This window comes from Bombina bombina, chromosome 3 (assembly GCF_027579735.1).
Source record: "Bombina bombina isolate aBomBom1 chromosome 3, aBomBom1.pri, whole genome shotgun sequence".
In the NCBI taxonomy this organism is placed as follows: Eukaryota; Metazoa; Chordata; class Amphibia; order Anura; family Bombinatoridae; genus Bombina; species Bombina bombina.
In genome coordinates, this window is record NC_069501.1 from 1,009,685,935 (window position 1) to 1,009,703,423 (window position 17,489).

Here is a 17,489-nt window from a genome sequence, read left to right on the forward strand (position 1 = left end):
CAGCCTTACCGACAAAACTCGGAATCTAGGCATTTGGGTCACATTTATAAAATTAACCAGAAATCTGATCTCTGTTTTGTTTTATAAGCGCACAATAAATTAACGCTCTACTTGTAATCTAGCCTAACATTTTTATGTGGGAGAAATCTCAGTAGTCTATAGAATAAAACAAAAAAAAATTTTTTTACTCAAAAACATACCTATTTCCATATATATACATACAGTATATACATATATACATATACAGGTAGCCCTCAGTTTAAGCCGGGGTTAGGTTCCAGAAGGAATGGTTGTAAATCTAAACCATTGTAAATTGAAACCCAGTTTATAATGTAAGTCAATGGGAAGTGAGGGAGTTAGGTTCCAGGCCCCTCTCAAAATTGGCATAAGTAACACCTAATACATTATTTTTAAAGCTTTGAAATGAAGACTTTAAATGCTAAATAGCATTATAAACCTAATAAAATAATCACACAACACAGAATATATAATTAAACTAAGTTAAATGAACAAAAACATTTGCTAAACAGCATTATAAACCTAATAAAATAATCACACAACACAGACTTTACTTGCATTTTTCTGCAAACAGTTCTTTCTGTGCATTCCAATCTGGACTGATTTATAGACAGGAAGATCTTGTTCCTTTGCAAGCTGCTCGATAGCTCAGGTCTGGTTCAACTGATTAATTTCAGCTTGTTTGGCTTGCATATCTTTGCTGCAACACAAGCGGACAGCTCCACCTACTGGCTATTTTAATCAATGAATTGCTTCTCAATGCTTTTCAATAGCAGTCAAATGACTGAAAAAAGGTTGTTATTCTGAAACGGTGTAAATTGAACCGTTGTAAACTGAGGGCCACCTGTATATGTATATGTATATGTATATGTATATATATATATATATGTATATATATATGTATATATATATATATATATATATATATATATATATATATATATATACACAGTCATGGCCAAAAATATTGGCACCCCTGCATTTCTGTCAGCTAATGCAACATTTTGCCGAGAAAATTGTTGCAATTACAAATGTTTAGGCATTTTCGTGTTTATTTCTTTTGTTTGGATCGGTATGACAAAAAAAAGTGGAGAGAAAAAAAAGTGGAGAAAAAAAGTCACTGACACATTTCACACAAAACTCCAAAAATGGACTGGATAAATTTATTGGCACCCTTAATTTAATATTTGGTAGCACACCCCTTCAAAAAAATAACTGAAATGAATTGCTTCCTGTAACCATCAATGAGTTTCTTACACCTCTCTACTGGAATTTTGGACCACTCTTCTTTCGCCAACTGGTTTCTCAGATTGGAAGGATTCCTTTTCCCAACTGCTGTTTTGAGATCTCTCCACAGGTGCTCTATGGGATTGAGATCTGGACTCATTGCGGACTAGTTCAGTACTCTCCAGTGCTTTGTCTTAAAACATTTCTGGGTGTTTTTTGACGTGTGCTTTGGGTCATTGTCCTGCTGTAAGACCTATGAACTATGACAGAGACCCAACACTGGGCCTTACATTGCACCACATAAATCTTAAGTAGTCTTCAGATTTCATAATGCCATGCACAAAGTCAAGACATCCAGTGCCTGAAGCAGCCAAGCAACCCCAAAACATCAGTGAACCTCCACCATGTTTGACTGTAGGGACTGTAATTCTTTTCTTTAAAAGCCTGATTTATTTTTTCTGAAAACAGTAGAATGATGGCTTTACCAAAAAACTGTAATTTTGTTTAGTCTGTCCACAGCACATTCTCCCAAAAGGATTTTGGCTTCCTCAGGCAAGTTTTGGCAAACTCCAATCTGTTTTTTTTATGTTTCTGTGTCAGCAGTGGAGTTTTCCTAGGTCTCCTACCATAGCATCCGTTTTCATTCAGATGGTGACGTATAGTGCGAGATGACACATTTGTACCCTGTGCCTGAAGGTCAGCTTGAATTTGTCTGGAAGTTGATTGAGGTTCTTTATCCACCATTCAAACAATCCTTAGTTGCAATCTTTTATCATTTTTTCTCTTTTGTTCATATCCAGGGAGATTAGCTACAGTGCCATGGGCTGTAAACTTCCTGACAATGTTGCGCACAGTGGACACAGGAACATTAATATCTCTGGAGATGGACTTGTAACCTTGAGATTGTCCATGCTTTTCCATAATTTTTGTTCTCAAATCCTCAGACAATTCTTTGTTGTTCTTTCTTTTCTGCAAGCTCAGTGTGGCACACAGAGACACACAACAGAAAGATTGAGTCAATTTTTCACAATTTTAACTGGTTTCCGGTGTGATTTCTATATTGTCAGCACCTGTTAATTGATACAGGTGAGTTTAGTTACAAATTACAGGAGCATCACAAACTTGGAATGCAATTATTTCTTACAATTTTGAGAAGGTGCCAATCATTTTGTCCAGTCCATTTTTTGAGTTTTGCGTGGAATGATTATGTGTCAGATTTGGCTTTTTTTCTCTACTTTTTTTGTGTCATACCAATATAAACAAAAGAAAGAAACATGAGATTGACTAAACATTTGTAAATGTATATATATATTACTCGCTGTGCTACGTTTGAAGAAGGCTTTGTTTGCATTAAGATTTAAATGAAAACATATGGGTATAATGTTGCCCTCTCTTTGCCTATGTTAGACTAAGACCATTATTATGACTGTAGTATACTATACCCCAAAGGTTGAAACTTAATAAATATGTTGAAGCCCTGCAAATTTGAAGAGGCTTTCTGGCATCCAATTATGTTTCTTAACTTTGCTAAATTATTTCTATACATTTTGTGCATTACTAAATTATCACACCTAATTTAAAAAGATTTTGTTAATTTCCAAAGTTATTGAGAGAGTTTAGATAAGGTGTTTAATTATTCATTGAGATTTACAACATATTGAAGAACATAGAAAAATATCTTTCATCTTAAATAGCAGCATCAAACTATTTCTATTTATTTCTGTTTATTTAGCATCTGTGTTTTTATAATGTGTTGAGGGCTTGCAGGATTGTAAATATATAGTGGCATATCTATCAAGATCCATATGGAGCTTGAAGCCTCGTGTTTCTGGCGAGCCCTCAGGCGGACAGACATTGCCGCAATTCAACCCGATCGAATGCGATCGGGTTGATTGACATCCCCCTGCTAGCGGCGAATCTGCAGGGGGCGGCGTTGCACCAGCAGTTCACAAGAACTGCTGGTGCAATGCTGAATGCGGAGAGCGTATTGCTCTCCACATTCAGCGAGGTCTGTCGGACATGATCCGCAATGTCGGATCATGTCCGACAGGCCTTTCATAAATAGGCCCCACACAGTCTAATTAGATGCATACCAGATTATCATTAGTGCTTTACTTGAAATGGTGCACTGTACATTTACCAGATTCTCAAACACTTATACAAAATTTATTGTAAGCCTATGAGTATTAACATTTGAATTTTAATGCAGCTATATTTTTTTCATTGCATATAGTACTTAACCCATTAACGACCAAGGACGTACAGGGTACGTCCTACAAAAAATGTCAGTAAACGACCAAGGACGTAACCTGTATGTCCTTAGGGGTTTGAAGCAGTGAAAGCGATCCTGATCACTTCCAGCTGCTTTCATGGTATTGCAGTGATGCCTCGATATTGAGGCATCCTGCAATACCGTTTATTTACACAGTGATGCAGAGAGAGCCACACTGTGGCCCGCTCTGCACCGGCAGCAATGGTGCCGATCGTTGGTGGGTGAGAGCTATAGCAGGGATGAGGGTGGGCGGCCCATCCCTACTCAGCATCCGGTCCCTGTATGTTAAATCTGCACGCCGGGTGTCAGGAGCGTGCGGGGGGCGCGCACGCGCACAGCATCCACTGCCATCAATGTGAAAATGTATGGGAAGGAGGGGGGGGGGAATAAATGTGATCATAGGATCTGGGAGGGGGAAGGGTATTGAGGGGGGCAACTACACTACAGAAAAATTGATCATCTAATATAAAAAAATAAAACACATTCTTTTTTTAGGCAAAGTGGGTACTGGAAGACAGCTGCCACTACCCAAGATGGCGGCAAATAGGTAGCGGGGGGAGGGTTAGAGAGCTGTTGGTGGGGGTAAGGGAGGTTGGGGGCTAAGGAAGGATACATCACAGCTGAATATATATTTTAAAAAAAAATGTCTTTTATTTTACTTTCTGCCAGGGGACAATTGTGGGGCGGGGGAGGGAAGAGAGCTGTTTGGGAGGGATCAGGGTGTGGGATGTGTCAGGTGGGCGGCTGATCTCTACACTAAAGATAAAATTAACCCTACAAGCTACCTAATTAACCCCTTCACTGCTGGGCAAGTGTGGTGCACAGCGGCATTTAGCGGCCTTCTAATTACCAAAAAGCAATGCCAAAGCCATATATGTCTGCTATTTCTAAACAAAGGGGATCCCAGAGAAGCATTTACAACCATTTGTGCCATAATTGCACAAGCTGTTTGTAAATAATTTCAGTGAGAAACCTAAAGTTTGTGAAAAAGTGAACAATTTTTTTTTTTTTATCGCATTTGGAGGTGAAACGGTGGCATTAAATGTACCAAAATGGGCCTAGATCAATACTTTGGGTTGTCTACTACACTACACTAAAGCTAAAATTAACCCTACAAGCTCCCTAATTAACCCTTCACTGCTGGCAATAATACACGTGTGCTGCGCAGCGGCATTTAATGGCCTTCTAATTACCAAAAAGCAATGCCAAAGCCATATATGTCTGCTATTTCTGAATAAAGGGGATCCCAGAGAAGCATTTACAACCATTTATGCCATAATTGCACAAGCTGTTTGTAAATAATTTCAGTGAGAAATCTAAAGTTTGTGAAAAATTGTGAAAAAGTGAACAATTTTTTTTATTTGAACACATTTGACGGTGAAATGGTGGCATTAAATATCACAAAATGGGCCTAGATCAATACTTTGGGTTGCCTACTAAAAAAAAAATATATACATGTCAAGCGATATTCAGGGATTCCTGACAGATATCAATGTTCCAATGTAACTAGTGCTATTTTTTTGGAGGAAAAATTGGAAATAGCAGTGCTACTTGTACTTATTGCCCTATAACATTTTGGTGGTTGTAGATGTCCAACAGATTTTGGGGGTCAAAGTTAGAAAAAGTGTGTTTTTTCCATTTTTTCATCATATTTTATAAAAAAAATTTATAGTAAGTTATAAGATATGATGAAAATAATGGTATCTTTAGAAAGTCCTTTTAATTGCAAGAAAAACGGTATATAATATCTGTGGGTACAGTAAATGAGTAAGAGGAAAATTACAGCTAAACACAAACACTGCAGAAATGTAAAAATAGCACTGGTCCCAAACGGTCAGAAAATTGAAAAGTGGTCTGGTCACTAAGGGGTTAAAATAAATCAACATTTTTTTTCTGTTTTCCTTTATCTTCTTTTATTTGAAGTGCATAGAAAGTAGGCCTCTTTTTTTTATTTTTTTTAACTTTTCCTTGGTTAATAACAAATTTGGATTTAGTCTAGGCTAAGTAGTCTATTACTAACTTACAAATTTTCCATTGAAAATAAGGTTTTGAAAGTGACAAGAAAGTTGATTTCTAACAAAATGAGGAAACAGAAGGCTAGATTACAAGTGGCATGCAAACGTTAGTGTGCGCAATATAAGAATATTGCAGGCGCATTAATTTGCCCACGTATTGCAAGTTGAAAGTAAACGCATTCACTTGAGCACATTTAAATTTAAAGGGACACTGAACCCAAATGTTTTCCTTCGTGATTCAGATAGAGCATGCAATTTTAAGCAGCTTTCTAATTTACTCCTATTATCAATGTTTCTTCGTTCTCTTGCTATCTTTATTTGAAAAGCAGGAATGTAAATCTTAGCAGCCAGCCCATTTTGGGTTCAGCACCATGGATAGCGCTTCCTTATTGGAGGCTTACATCTGCATCTTACATCTAGAAAATTTGATGATAGGAGTAAATTAGAAAGTTGCTTAAAATTGCATGCTCTATCTGAATCGCGAAAGATAACATTTGGGTTCAGTGTCCCTTTAATGCACGTCGGGTTAGCGTGACTAAAGACCTCTCATAAAGGGTTAGCGATAAAATAACAGTTGCACCAAACACTATATAAATACATTAAAATATACTGCTACACTCATAAAAAACTATCTGATATTCATATAAATATTCATAAAAATATTTATAAGGGTTAAAAGGTATATGGTTTATGGCCATGTATTTGACTACAAAAGGTTATAATATATAATAAATATTTGTGTCTATATAATAATTCCATTATAATATTTATATTTTACAGTGTATTTACTGTAAATATTTAACATTCCAATGTTCTTCACAAACAGGAAAATTGTATTTTTACTGTAAAAAATGCACACTCACAGGAACAAACAACTGGCTCAATATTATTGTTAGCCTGTTCTATGGCGATTTACCACCTGGGTGCAGCTTCGTTTAGCCCAGTAATGCTTTTCACAGAGAAGAACTTTCCTGTAGTATATCAGTCTGATCTCGCCTATTAGGTCAGTCCAGCGCCGAAATACAAGGCAATTCCTTTCTGAACAAGGAACACAGCAACCCCAGACAATCGTTTCGGCCTTCATTGGGCCTCGTCAGTGAGGTGTAGCTATATTCCTCTAAGTACACTGAGCAAGGAGTCCACGTCTGGTTGCCCCTTTTTCCCATAGGGAGACTAAATACATACAAAGAGAAGTGCACTCACAGGAACGAACAACTGGCTCAATAACATTGTTAGCCTGTTCTATGGCGATTTACCACCTGGGTGCAACTTTTTAGCCCAGTAATGCTTTTCACAAAGTAGAACTTTCCTGTAGTATATCAGTCTGATCCCGCCTATTACAGTCAGTCCAGCACCGAAATACCAGGCAATTCCTCTCTGAACAAGGAACACAGCAACCCCAGACGATCGTTTCGGCCTTTATTGGGCCTCGTCAGTGAGGTGTAGCCATATTCCTCTAAGCACAATGAGCAAGGAGTCCACGCCTGGTTTCCCATTTTTCCCATAGGGAGACTAAATACACACAGAGAGAAGCACACTCACAGAAACGAACAACTGGCTCAATATTATTGTTAGCCTGTTCTATGGCGATTTACCACCTGGGTGCAGCTTCTTTTAGCCCAGTGATGCTTTTCACAGAGAAGAACTTTCCTGTACTATGTCAGTCTGATCCCGCCTATTACGGTCAGTCCAGCGCCGAAATACCAGGCAATTCCTCTCTGTACAAGGAACACAGCAACCCCAGATGATCATTTCGTCCTTCATTGGGCCTCGTCATTGAGGTATAGCCATATTTCTCTAAGCACACTGAGCAAGGAGTCCACGTCTGGTTTCCCCTTTTTCCCATAGGGAGAATGAATACACACAGAGCGAAGCACACTCACAGGAACGAACAACTGGCTCAATAATATTGTTAGCCTGTTCTATGGCGATTTACCACCTGGGTGCAGCATTACTGGGCTAAAAGAAGCTGCACCTAGGTGGTAAATCGCCATAGAACAGGCTAACAATAGTATTGAGCCAGTTGTTCGTTCCTGTGAGTGTGCTTCTCTCTGCGTGTATTTAGTCTCCCTATGGGAAAAAGGGGAAACCAGATGTGGACTCTTTGCTCAGTGTGCTTAGAGGAAAATGGCTACACCTTACTGACGAGGCCCAATGAAGGCTGAAATGATCGTCTGGGGTTGCTGTGTTCCTTGTTCAGAGAGGAATTGCCTGGTATTTCTGCGCTGGACTGACCGTAATAAGCAGGATCAGACTGATATACTACAGGAAATTTCTTCTCTGTGAAAAGTATTACTGGGCTAAAAGAAGCTGCACCTAGGTGGTAAATCGCCATAGAACAGGCTAACAATAGTATTGAGCCAGTTGTTCGTTCCTGTGAGTGTGCTTCTCTCTGCATGTATTTAGTCTCCCTATGGGAAAAAGGGGAAACCAGATGTGGACTCTTTGCTCAGTGTGCTTAGAGGAAAATGGCTACACCTTACTGACGAGGCCCAATGAAGGCTGAAATGATCGTCTGGGGTTGCTGTGTTCCTTGTTCAGAGAGGAATTGCCTGGTATTTCTGCACTGGACTGACCGTAATAAGCAGGATCAGACTGATATACTACAGGAAATTTCTTCTCTGTGAAAAGTATTACTGGGCTAAAAGAAGCTGCACCTAGGTGGTAAATCGCCATAGAACAGGCTAACAATAGTATTGAGCCAGTTGTTCGTTCCTGTGAGTGTGCTTCTCTCTGTGTGTATTTAGCCTCCCTATGGGAAAAGGGGGAAACCAGACGTGGACTCCTTGCTCAGTGTGCTTAGAAGAATATGGCTACACCTCACTGACGAGGCCAATGAAGGCTGAAACAATCGTCTGGGGTTGCTGTGTTCCTTGTTCAGAGAGGAATTGCCTGGTATTTCTGCGCTGGACTGACCGTAATAGGCGGGATCAGACTGATATACTACAGGAAAGTTCTACTCTGTGAAAAGCATCACTGGGCTAAAAGAAGCTGCACCCAGGTGATAAATCGCCATAGAACAGGCTAACAATTGTATTGAGACAGTTGTTCGTTCCTGTGAGTGTGCTTCTCTGTGTGTGTGTGTGTGTGTGTATATATATATATATATATATATATATATATATATATATATATATATATATATATATATATATATATATATATATATATATATAATAATAATAATAAAAATAGATTTTTTTTTCTATGTGAAGAACATATGAATGTAAAATATGCGTAACACTTCAGGTTTCGCAATGTAGGACTAACGAGGTGTCAGATTAGCGCAAATGAAAAATTATTTATCTTAAAACGCGTTATTATCTAATTTTTAATAATACATTTTATTTCTTAATATTTTATATCTCATATTTCAATAACACACCTAAAGATAACTAAGTTTTCATGTTCGCTTACCCAACGTCTCGTTAGACCTACATTGCGATACCTGAAACGCATATTTTACATTCCTATGTTCTTCATATAGAATTCTTTTTATTTTATTTTATTTTTAAATATATATTACTAAATATACAGTATGTGTGATAATGTTAATGTAACATATATCTATAGGAATAGATATATAGGAATATATATATATATAAACATGTATTTACAATAAAAATAACATATTCCTTTATGTAAACAAAATTGGAATGTGAAAAATGTATAACTCCAGTCAGGTTAGCTTGCAAGCGATAAGTGTTAGGTTTTGGCTTTTTTTCTATGCTTTCCATTGAAGTCTATGGGCAGAATGTGTTAGCACGGTCCTGAAGTTAGTGCGTGTCAGGTTTTTGTTTGTGCACAAAACTTCACTTTCAACTTGTAATACGTGTGCTAACCCACACTCCCTAAAAGATCGGTTCTCCTCAATCAGGAGCACTAAATAGCGCACCACTTGTAATTTAAGGTTGTTAAATACTAATAAGGTAAGTCCCCATCTGTATTTGTAATATCTTTCATTCTGAAAAAATAGGTTTTAAACTATTTCAACCATACTGTTATCTTTTAATGTAGTTTAGGTTTTTGTTTTATTAACATTTATGTTTATTTTTAACAATAACAGTAGAAAACAAAAAAGGCTCCATCTTACCTGGTCTTTCTTCAGTGTAATCTGCCCAATCTCTCTATTTCCAACGAAAGAACGAGTCACCTTGTACACTCTTTCTCCTGCTCGTACACGTATGAGGAAATTAGCTGGTAAGTAGCCAGTTTTGTCACCCACCTTGCCCTGTCAAAACAGTCAACGATTTACTCAATGATAAAAGTTCCTTCTCCTCTATTTAATGTGTCACTAATACTTATATTTAGAACCTACAGACAGACATCACACTCTCCAGCAAGAAACACAGACAGACTTGTAAAATCCCAGCAAGCTCTACAGACAGACATCACACTCTCCAGCAAGAAACACAGACAGACTTGTAAAATCCCAGCAAGCTTTACAGACAGACATCACACTCTCCCGCAAGAAACACAGACAGACTTGTAAAATCCCAGCAAGCTCTACAGACATTTCACTCTCTAGCCAGAAACACAGACAAACTTGTAAAATCCCAGCAAGCTTTACAGACAGACATCACACTCTCCAGCAAGAAACACAGACAAACTTGTAAAATCCCAGCAAGCTCTACAGACATACATCACACTCTCCAGCAAGAAACACTGACAAACTTGTAAAATCCCAGCAAGCTCTACAGACAGACATCACACTCTCCAGCAAGAAACACTGACAAACTTGTAAAATCCCAGCAAGCTCTACAGACATTTCACTCTCTAGCCAGAAACACAGACAAACTTGTAAAATCCCAGCAAGCTTTACAGACAGACATCACACTCTCCAGCAAGAAACACAGACAAACATGTAAAATCCCAGCAAGCTCTACAGACATACATCACACTCTCCAGCAAGAAACACTGACAAACTTGTAAAATCCCAGCAAGCTGTACAGACAGACATCACACTCTCCAGCAAGAAACACAGACAAACTTGTAAAATCCCAGCAAGCTCTACAGAAATACATCACACTCTCCAGCAAGAAACACAGACAAACTTGTAAAATCCCAACAAGCTTTACAGACAGACATCACACTCTCCCGCAAGAAACACAGACAGACTTGTAAAATCCCAGCAAGCTCTACAGACAGATATCACACTCTCCAGCAAGAAACACAGACAAACTTGTAAAATCCCAGCAAGCTTTACAGACAGACATCACACTCTCCAGCAAGAAACACAGTCAAACTTGTAAAATCCCAGCAAGCTCTACAGAAAGACATCACATTCTCCAGCAAGAAACACAGTCAAACTTGTAAAATCCCAGCAAGCTCTACAGAAAGACATCACACTCTCTAGCAAATAACAGACAAACTTGTAAAATCCCAGCAAGCTCTACAGACAGACATCACACTCTCCCGCAAGAAACAGACAAACTTGTAAAATCCCAGCAAGCTTTACAGACAGACATCACACTCTCCAGCAAGAAACACAGACAAACTTGTAAAATCCCAGCAAGCTTTACAGACAGACATCACACTCTCCAGCAAGAAACACAGAAAAACTTGTAAAATCCCAGCAAGCTCTACAGACAGACATCACACTCTCTAGCAAATAACAGACAAACTTGTAAAATCGCAGCAAGCTCTACAGACAGACATCACACTCTCCAGCAAGAAACACAGACAAACTTGTAAAATCCCAGCAAGCTCTACAGACAGACATCACACTCTCCAGCAAGAAACACAGACAGACTTGTAAAATCCCAGCAAGCTCTACAGACAGACATCACACTCTCCAGCAAGAAACACAGACAGACTTGTAAAATCCCAGCAAGCTCTACAGACAGACATCACACTCTCCAGCAAGAAACACAGACAGACTTGTAAAATCCCAGCAAGCTCTACAGACATTTCACTCTCTAGCCAGAAACACAGACAAACTTGTAAAATCCCAGCAAGCTTTACAGACAGACATCACACTCTTCAGCAAGAAACACAGACAGACTTGTAAAATCCCAGCAAGCTCTACAGACAGACATCACACTCTCCAGCAAGAAACACAGACAAACTTGTAAAATCCCAGCAAGCTCTACAGACAGACATCACACTCTCCAGCAAGAAACACAGACAGACTTGTAAAATCCCAGCAAGCTCTACAGACAGACATCACACTCTCCAGCAAGAAACACAGTCAAACTTGTAAAATCCCAGCAAGCTCTACAGAAAGACATCACATTCTCCAGCAAGAAACACAGACAAACTTGTAAAATCCCAGCAAGCTCTACAGACAGACATCACACTCTCTAGCAAATAACAGACAAACTTGTAAAATCGCAGCAAGCTCTACAGAAAGACATCACACTCTCCCGCAAGAAACACAGACAAACTTGTAAAATCCCAACAAGCTCTACAGACAGACATCACACTCTCCAGCAAGAAACACAGTCAAACTTGTAAAATCCCAACAAGCTCTACAGACAGACATCACACTCTCCAGCAAGAAACACAGTCAAACTTGTAAAATCCCAGCAAGCTCTACAGAAAGACATCACACTCTCTAGCAAATAACAGACAAACTTGTAAAATCCCAGCAAGCTTTACAGACAGACATCACACTCTCCAGCAAGAAACACAGACAAACTTGTAAAATCCCAACAAGCTCTACAGAAAGACATCACACTCTCTAGCAAATAACAGACAAACTTGTAAAATCGCAGCAAGCTCTACAGACAGACATCACACTCTCCAGCAAGAAACACAGACAAATTTGTAAAATCCCAACAAGCTCTACAGACAGACATCACACTCTCCAGCAAGAAACACAGTCAAACTTGTAAAATCCCAACAAGCTCTACAGACAGACATCACACTCTCCAGCAAGAAACACAGACAAACTTGTAAAATCCCAGCAAGCTCTACAGACAGACATCACACTCTCCAGCAAGAAACACAGACAAACTTGTAAAATCCCAACAAGCTCTACAGACAGACATCACACTCTCCAGCAAGAAACACAGTCAAACTTGTAAAATCCCAACAAGCTCTACAGACAGACATCACACTCTCCAGCAAGAAACACAGTCAAACTTGTAAAATCCCAGCAAGCTCTACAGACAGACATCACACTCTCTAGCAAATAACAGACAAACTTGTAAAATCCCAGCAAGCTTTACAGACAGACATCACACTCTCCAGCAAGAAACACAGACAAACTTGTAAAATCCCAACAAGCTCTACAGAAAGACATCACACTCTCTAGCAAATAACAGACAAACTTGTAAAATCGCAGCAAGCTCTACAGACAGACATCACACTCTCCAGCAAGAAACACAGACAAACTTGTAAAATCCCAACAAGCTCTACAGACAGACATCACACTCTCCAGCAAGAAACACAGACAAACTTGTAAAATCGCAGCAAGCTCTACAGACAGACATCACACTCTCCAGCAAGAAACACAGACAAACTTGTAAAATCCCAGCAAGCTCTACAGACAGACATCACACTCTCCCGCAAGAAACACAGACAAACTTGTAAAATCCCAACAAGCTCTACAGACAGACATCACACTCTCCAGCAAGAAACACAGACAGACTTGTAAAATCCCAGCAAGCTCTACAGACATTTCACTCTCTAGCCAGAAACACAGACAAACTTGTAAAATCCCAGCAAGCTTTACAGACAGACATCACACTCTCCAGCAAGAAACACAGACAGACTTGTAAAATCCCAGCAAGCTCTACAGACAGACATCACACTCTCCAGCAAGAAACACAGACAAACTTGTAAAATCCCAGCAAGCTCTACAGACAGACATCACACTCTCCAGCAAGAAACACAGACAAACTTGTAAAATCCCAGCAAGCTCTACAGACATTTCACTCTCTAGCCAGAAACACAGACAGACTTGTAAAATCCCAGCAAGCTCTACAGACAGACATCACACTCTCCAGCAAGAAACACAGACAGACTTGTAAAATCCCAGCAAGCTCTACAGACAGACATCACACTCTCCAGCAAGAAACACAGACAGACTTGTAAAATCCCAGCAAGCTCTACAGACAGACATCACACTCTCTAGCAAGAAACACAGACAGACTTGTAAAATCCCAGCAAGCTTTACAGACAGACATCACACTCTCCAGCAGGAAACACAGACAAACTTGTAAAATCCCAGCAAGCTTTACAGACAGACATCACACTCTCCCGCAAGAAACACAGACAAACTTGTAAAATCCCAGCAAGCTCTACAGACAGACATCACACTCTCCAGCAAGAAACACAGACAGACTTGTAAAATCCCAGCAAGCTCTACAGACAGACATCACACTCTCCCGCAAGAAACACAGACAAACTTGTAAAATCCCAGCAAGCTTTACAGACAGACCTCACATTCTCCAGCAAGAAACACAGTCAAACTTGTAAAATCCCAGCAAGCTCTACAGACATTTCACTCTCTAGCCAGAAACACAGACAAACTTGTAAAATCCCAGCAAGCTCTACAGACAGACATCACACTCTCCCGCAAGAAACACAGACAAACTTGTAAAATCCCAGCAAGCTCTACAGACGGACATCACACTCTCCAGCAAGAAACACAGACAGACTTGTAAAATCCCAGCAAGCTCTACAGACAGACATCACACTCTCTAGCAAGAAACACAGACAGACTTGTAAAATCCCAGCAAGCTTTACAGACAGACATCACACTCTCCAGCAAGAAACACAGACAAACTTGTAAAATCCCAGCAAGCTTTACAGACAGACATCACATTCTCCAGCAAGAAACACAGACAAACTTGTAAAATCCCAGCAAGCTCTACAGACAGACATCACACTCTCCAGCAAGAAACACAGACAGACTTGTAAAATCCCAGCAAGCTCTACAGACATTTCACTCTCTAGCCAGAAACACAGACAAACTTGTAAAATCCCAGCAAGCTCTACAGACAGACATCACACTCTCCAGCAAGAAACACAGACAAACTTGTAAAATCCCAGCAAGCTTTACAGACAGACATCACATTCTCCAGCAAGAAACAGACAAACTTGTAAAATCCCAGCAAGCTCTACAGACAGACATCACACTCTCCAGCAAGAAACACAGACAGACTTGTAAAATCCCAGCAAGCTCTACAGACATTTCACTCTCTAGCCAGAAACACAGACAAACTTGTAAAATCCCAGCAAGCTCTACAGACAGACATCACACTCTCCAGCAAGAAACACAGACAAACTTGTAAAATCCCAGCAAGCTTTACAGACAGACATCACATTCTCCAGCAAGAAACAGACAAACTTGTAAAATCCCAGCAAGCTCTACAGACAGACATCACATTCTCCAGCAAGAAACACAGACAGACTTGTAAAATCCCAGCAAGCTCTACAGACATTTCACTCTCTAGCCAGAAACACAGACAAACTTGTAAAATCCCAGCAAGCTCTACAGACAGACATCACACTCTCCAGCAAGAAACACAGACAAACTTGTAAAATCCCAGCAAGCTTTACAGACAGACATCACATTCTCCAGCAAGAAACAGACAAACTTGTAAAATCCCAGCAAGCTCTACAGACAGACATCACACTCTCCAGCAAGAAACACAGACAGACTTGTAAAATCCCAGCAAGCTCTACAGACATTTCACTCTCTAGCCAGAAACACAGACAGACTTGTAAAATCCCAGCAAGCTCTACAGACAGACATCACACTCTCCAGCAAGAAACACAGACAGACTTGTAAAATCCCAGCAAGCTCTACAGACAGACATCACACTCTCCCGCAAGAAACACAGACAAACTTGTAAAATCCCAGCAAGCTTTACAGACAGACCTCACATTCTCCAGCAAGAAACACAGTCAAACTTGTAAAATCCCAGCAAGCTCTACAGACATTTCACTCTCTAGCCAGAAACACAGACAAACTTGTAAAATCCCAGCAAGCTCTACAGACAGACATCACACTCTCCCGCAAGAAACACAGACAAACTTGTAAAATCCCAGCAAGCTCTACAGACAGACATCACACTCTCCAGCAAGAAACACAGACAGACTTGTAAAATCCCAGCAAGCTCTACAGACAGACATCACACTCTCTAGCAAGAAACACAGACAAACTTGTAAAATCCCAGCAAGCTCTACAGAAATACATCACACTCTCCAGCAAGAAACACAGACAAACTTGTAAAATCCCAACAAGCTTTACAGACACACATCACACTCTCCAGCAAGAAACACAGACAAACTTGTAAAATCCCAACAAGCTTTACAGACACACATCACACTCTCCAGCAAGAAACACAGACAAACTTGTAAAATCCCAGCAAGCTTTACAGACAGACATCACACTCTCCAGCAAGAAACACAGAAAAACTTGTAAAATCCCAGCAAGCTCTACAGACAGACATCACACTCTCTAGCAAATAACAGACAAACTTGTAAAATCGCAGCAAGCTCTACAGACAGACATCACACTCTCCAGCAAGAAACACAGACAAACTTGTAAAATCGCAGCAAGCTCTACAGACAGACATCACACTCTCCAGCAAGAAACACAGTCAAACTTGTAAAATCCCAACAAGCTCTACAGACAGACATCACACTCTCCAGCAAGAAACACAGACAAACTTGTAAAATCGCAGCAAGCTCTACAGACAGACATCACACTCTCCAGCAAGAAACACAGACAGACTTGTAAAATCCCAGCAAGCTCTACAGACATTTCACTCTCTAGCCAGAAACACAGACAAACTTGTAAAATCCCAGCAAGCTCTACAGACAGACATCACACTCTCCCGCAAGAAACACAGACAAACTTGTAAAATCCCAACAAGCTCTACAGACAGACATCACACTCTCCAGCAAGAAACACAGACAGACTTGTAAAATCCCAGCAAGCTCTACAGACAGACATCACACTCTCCAGCAAGAAACACAGACAGACTTGTAAAATCCCAGCAAGCTCTACAGACATTTCACTCTCTAGCCAGAAACACAGACAAACTTGTAAAATCCCAGCAAGCTTTACAGACAGACATCACACTCTCCAGCAAGAAACACAGACAAACTTGTAAAATCCCAGCAAGCTCTACAGACAGACATCACACTCTCCAGCAAGAAACACAGTCAAACTTGTAAAATCCCAGCACGCTCTACAGAAAGACATCACATTCTCCAGCAAGAAACACAGACAAACTTGTAAAATCCCAGCAAGCTCTACAGAAAGACATCACATTCTCCAGCAAGAAACACAGACAAACTTGTAAAATCCCAGCAAGCTCTACAGACAGACATCACACTCTCTAGCAAATAACAGACAAACTTGTAAAATCGCAGCAAGCTCTACAGAAAGACATCACACTCTCCCGCAAGAAACACAGACAAACTTGTAAAATCCCAACAAGCTCTACAGACAGACATCACACTCTCCAGCAAGAAACACAGTCAAACTTGTAAAATCCCAACAAGCTCTACAGACAGACATCACACTCTCCAGCAAGAAACACAGTCAAACTTGTAAAATCCCAGCAAGCTCTACAGAAAGACATCACACTCTCTAGCAAATAACAGACAAACTTGTAAAATCCCAGCAAGCTTTACAGACAGACATCACACTCTCCAGCAAGAAACACAGACAAACTTGTAAAATCCCAACAAGCTCTACAGAAAGACATCACACTCTCTAGCAAATAACAGACAAACTTGTAAAATCGCAGCAAGCTCTACAGACAGACATCACACTCTCCAGCAAGAAACACAGACAAACTTGTAAAATCCCAACAAGCTCTACAGACAGACATCACACTCTCCAGCAAGAAACACAGTCAAACTTGTAAAATCCCAACAAGCTCTACAGACAGACATCACACTCTCCAGCAAGAAACACAGACAAACTTGTAAAATCGCAGCAAGCTCTACAGACAGACATCACACTCTCCAGCAAGAAACACAGACAAACT

The 17,489-nt window shown here is 40.0% G+C and overlaps 1 protein-coding gene across 3 annotated transcripts in view; it reads right to left on the minus strand.

Moving 5' to 3' along the window:
• STAC3 (SH3 and cysteine rich domain 3) overlaps positions 1-17,489 on the minus strand; it is a 203,611-nt gene that overhangs the window by 10,112 nt on the left and 176,010 nt on the right. For all 3 annotated transcript variants that reach the window (XM_053708180.1, XM_053708177.1, XM_053708178.1), the window contains one exon: positions 9,626-9,763. In XM_053708180.1, the coding sequence (XP_053564155.1) occupies positions 9,626-9,763 (138 nt within the window). The remainder of the gene's footprint in view (positions 1-9,625; positions 9,764-17,489) is intronic.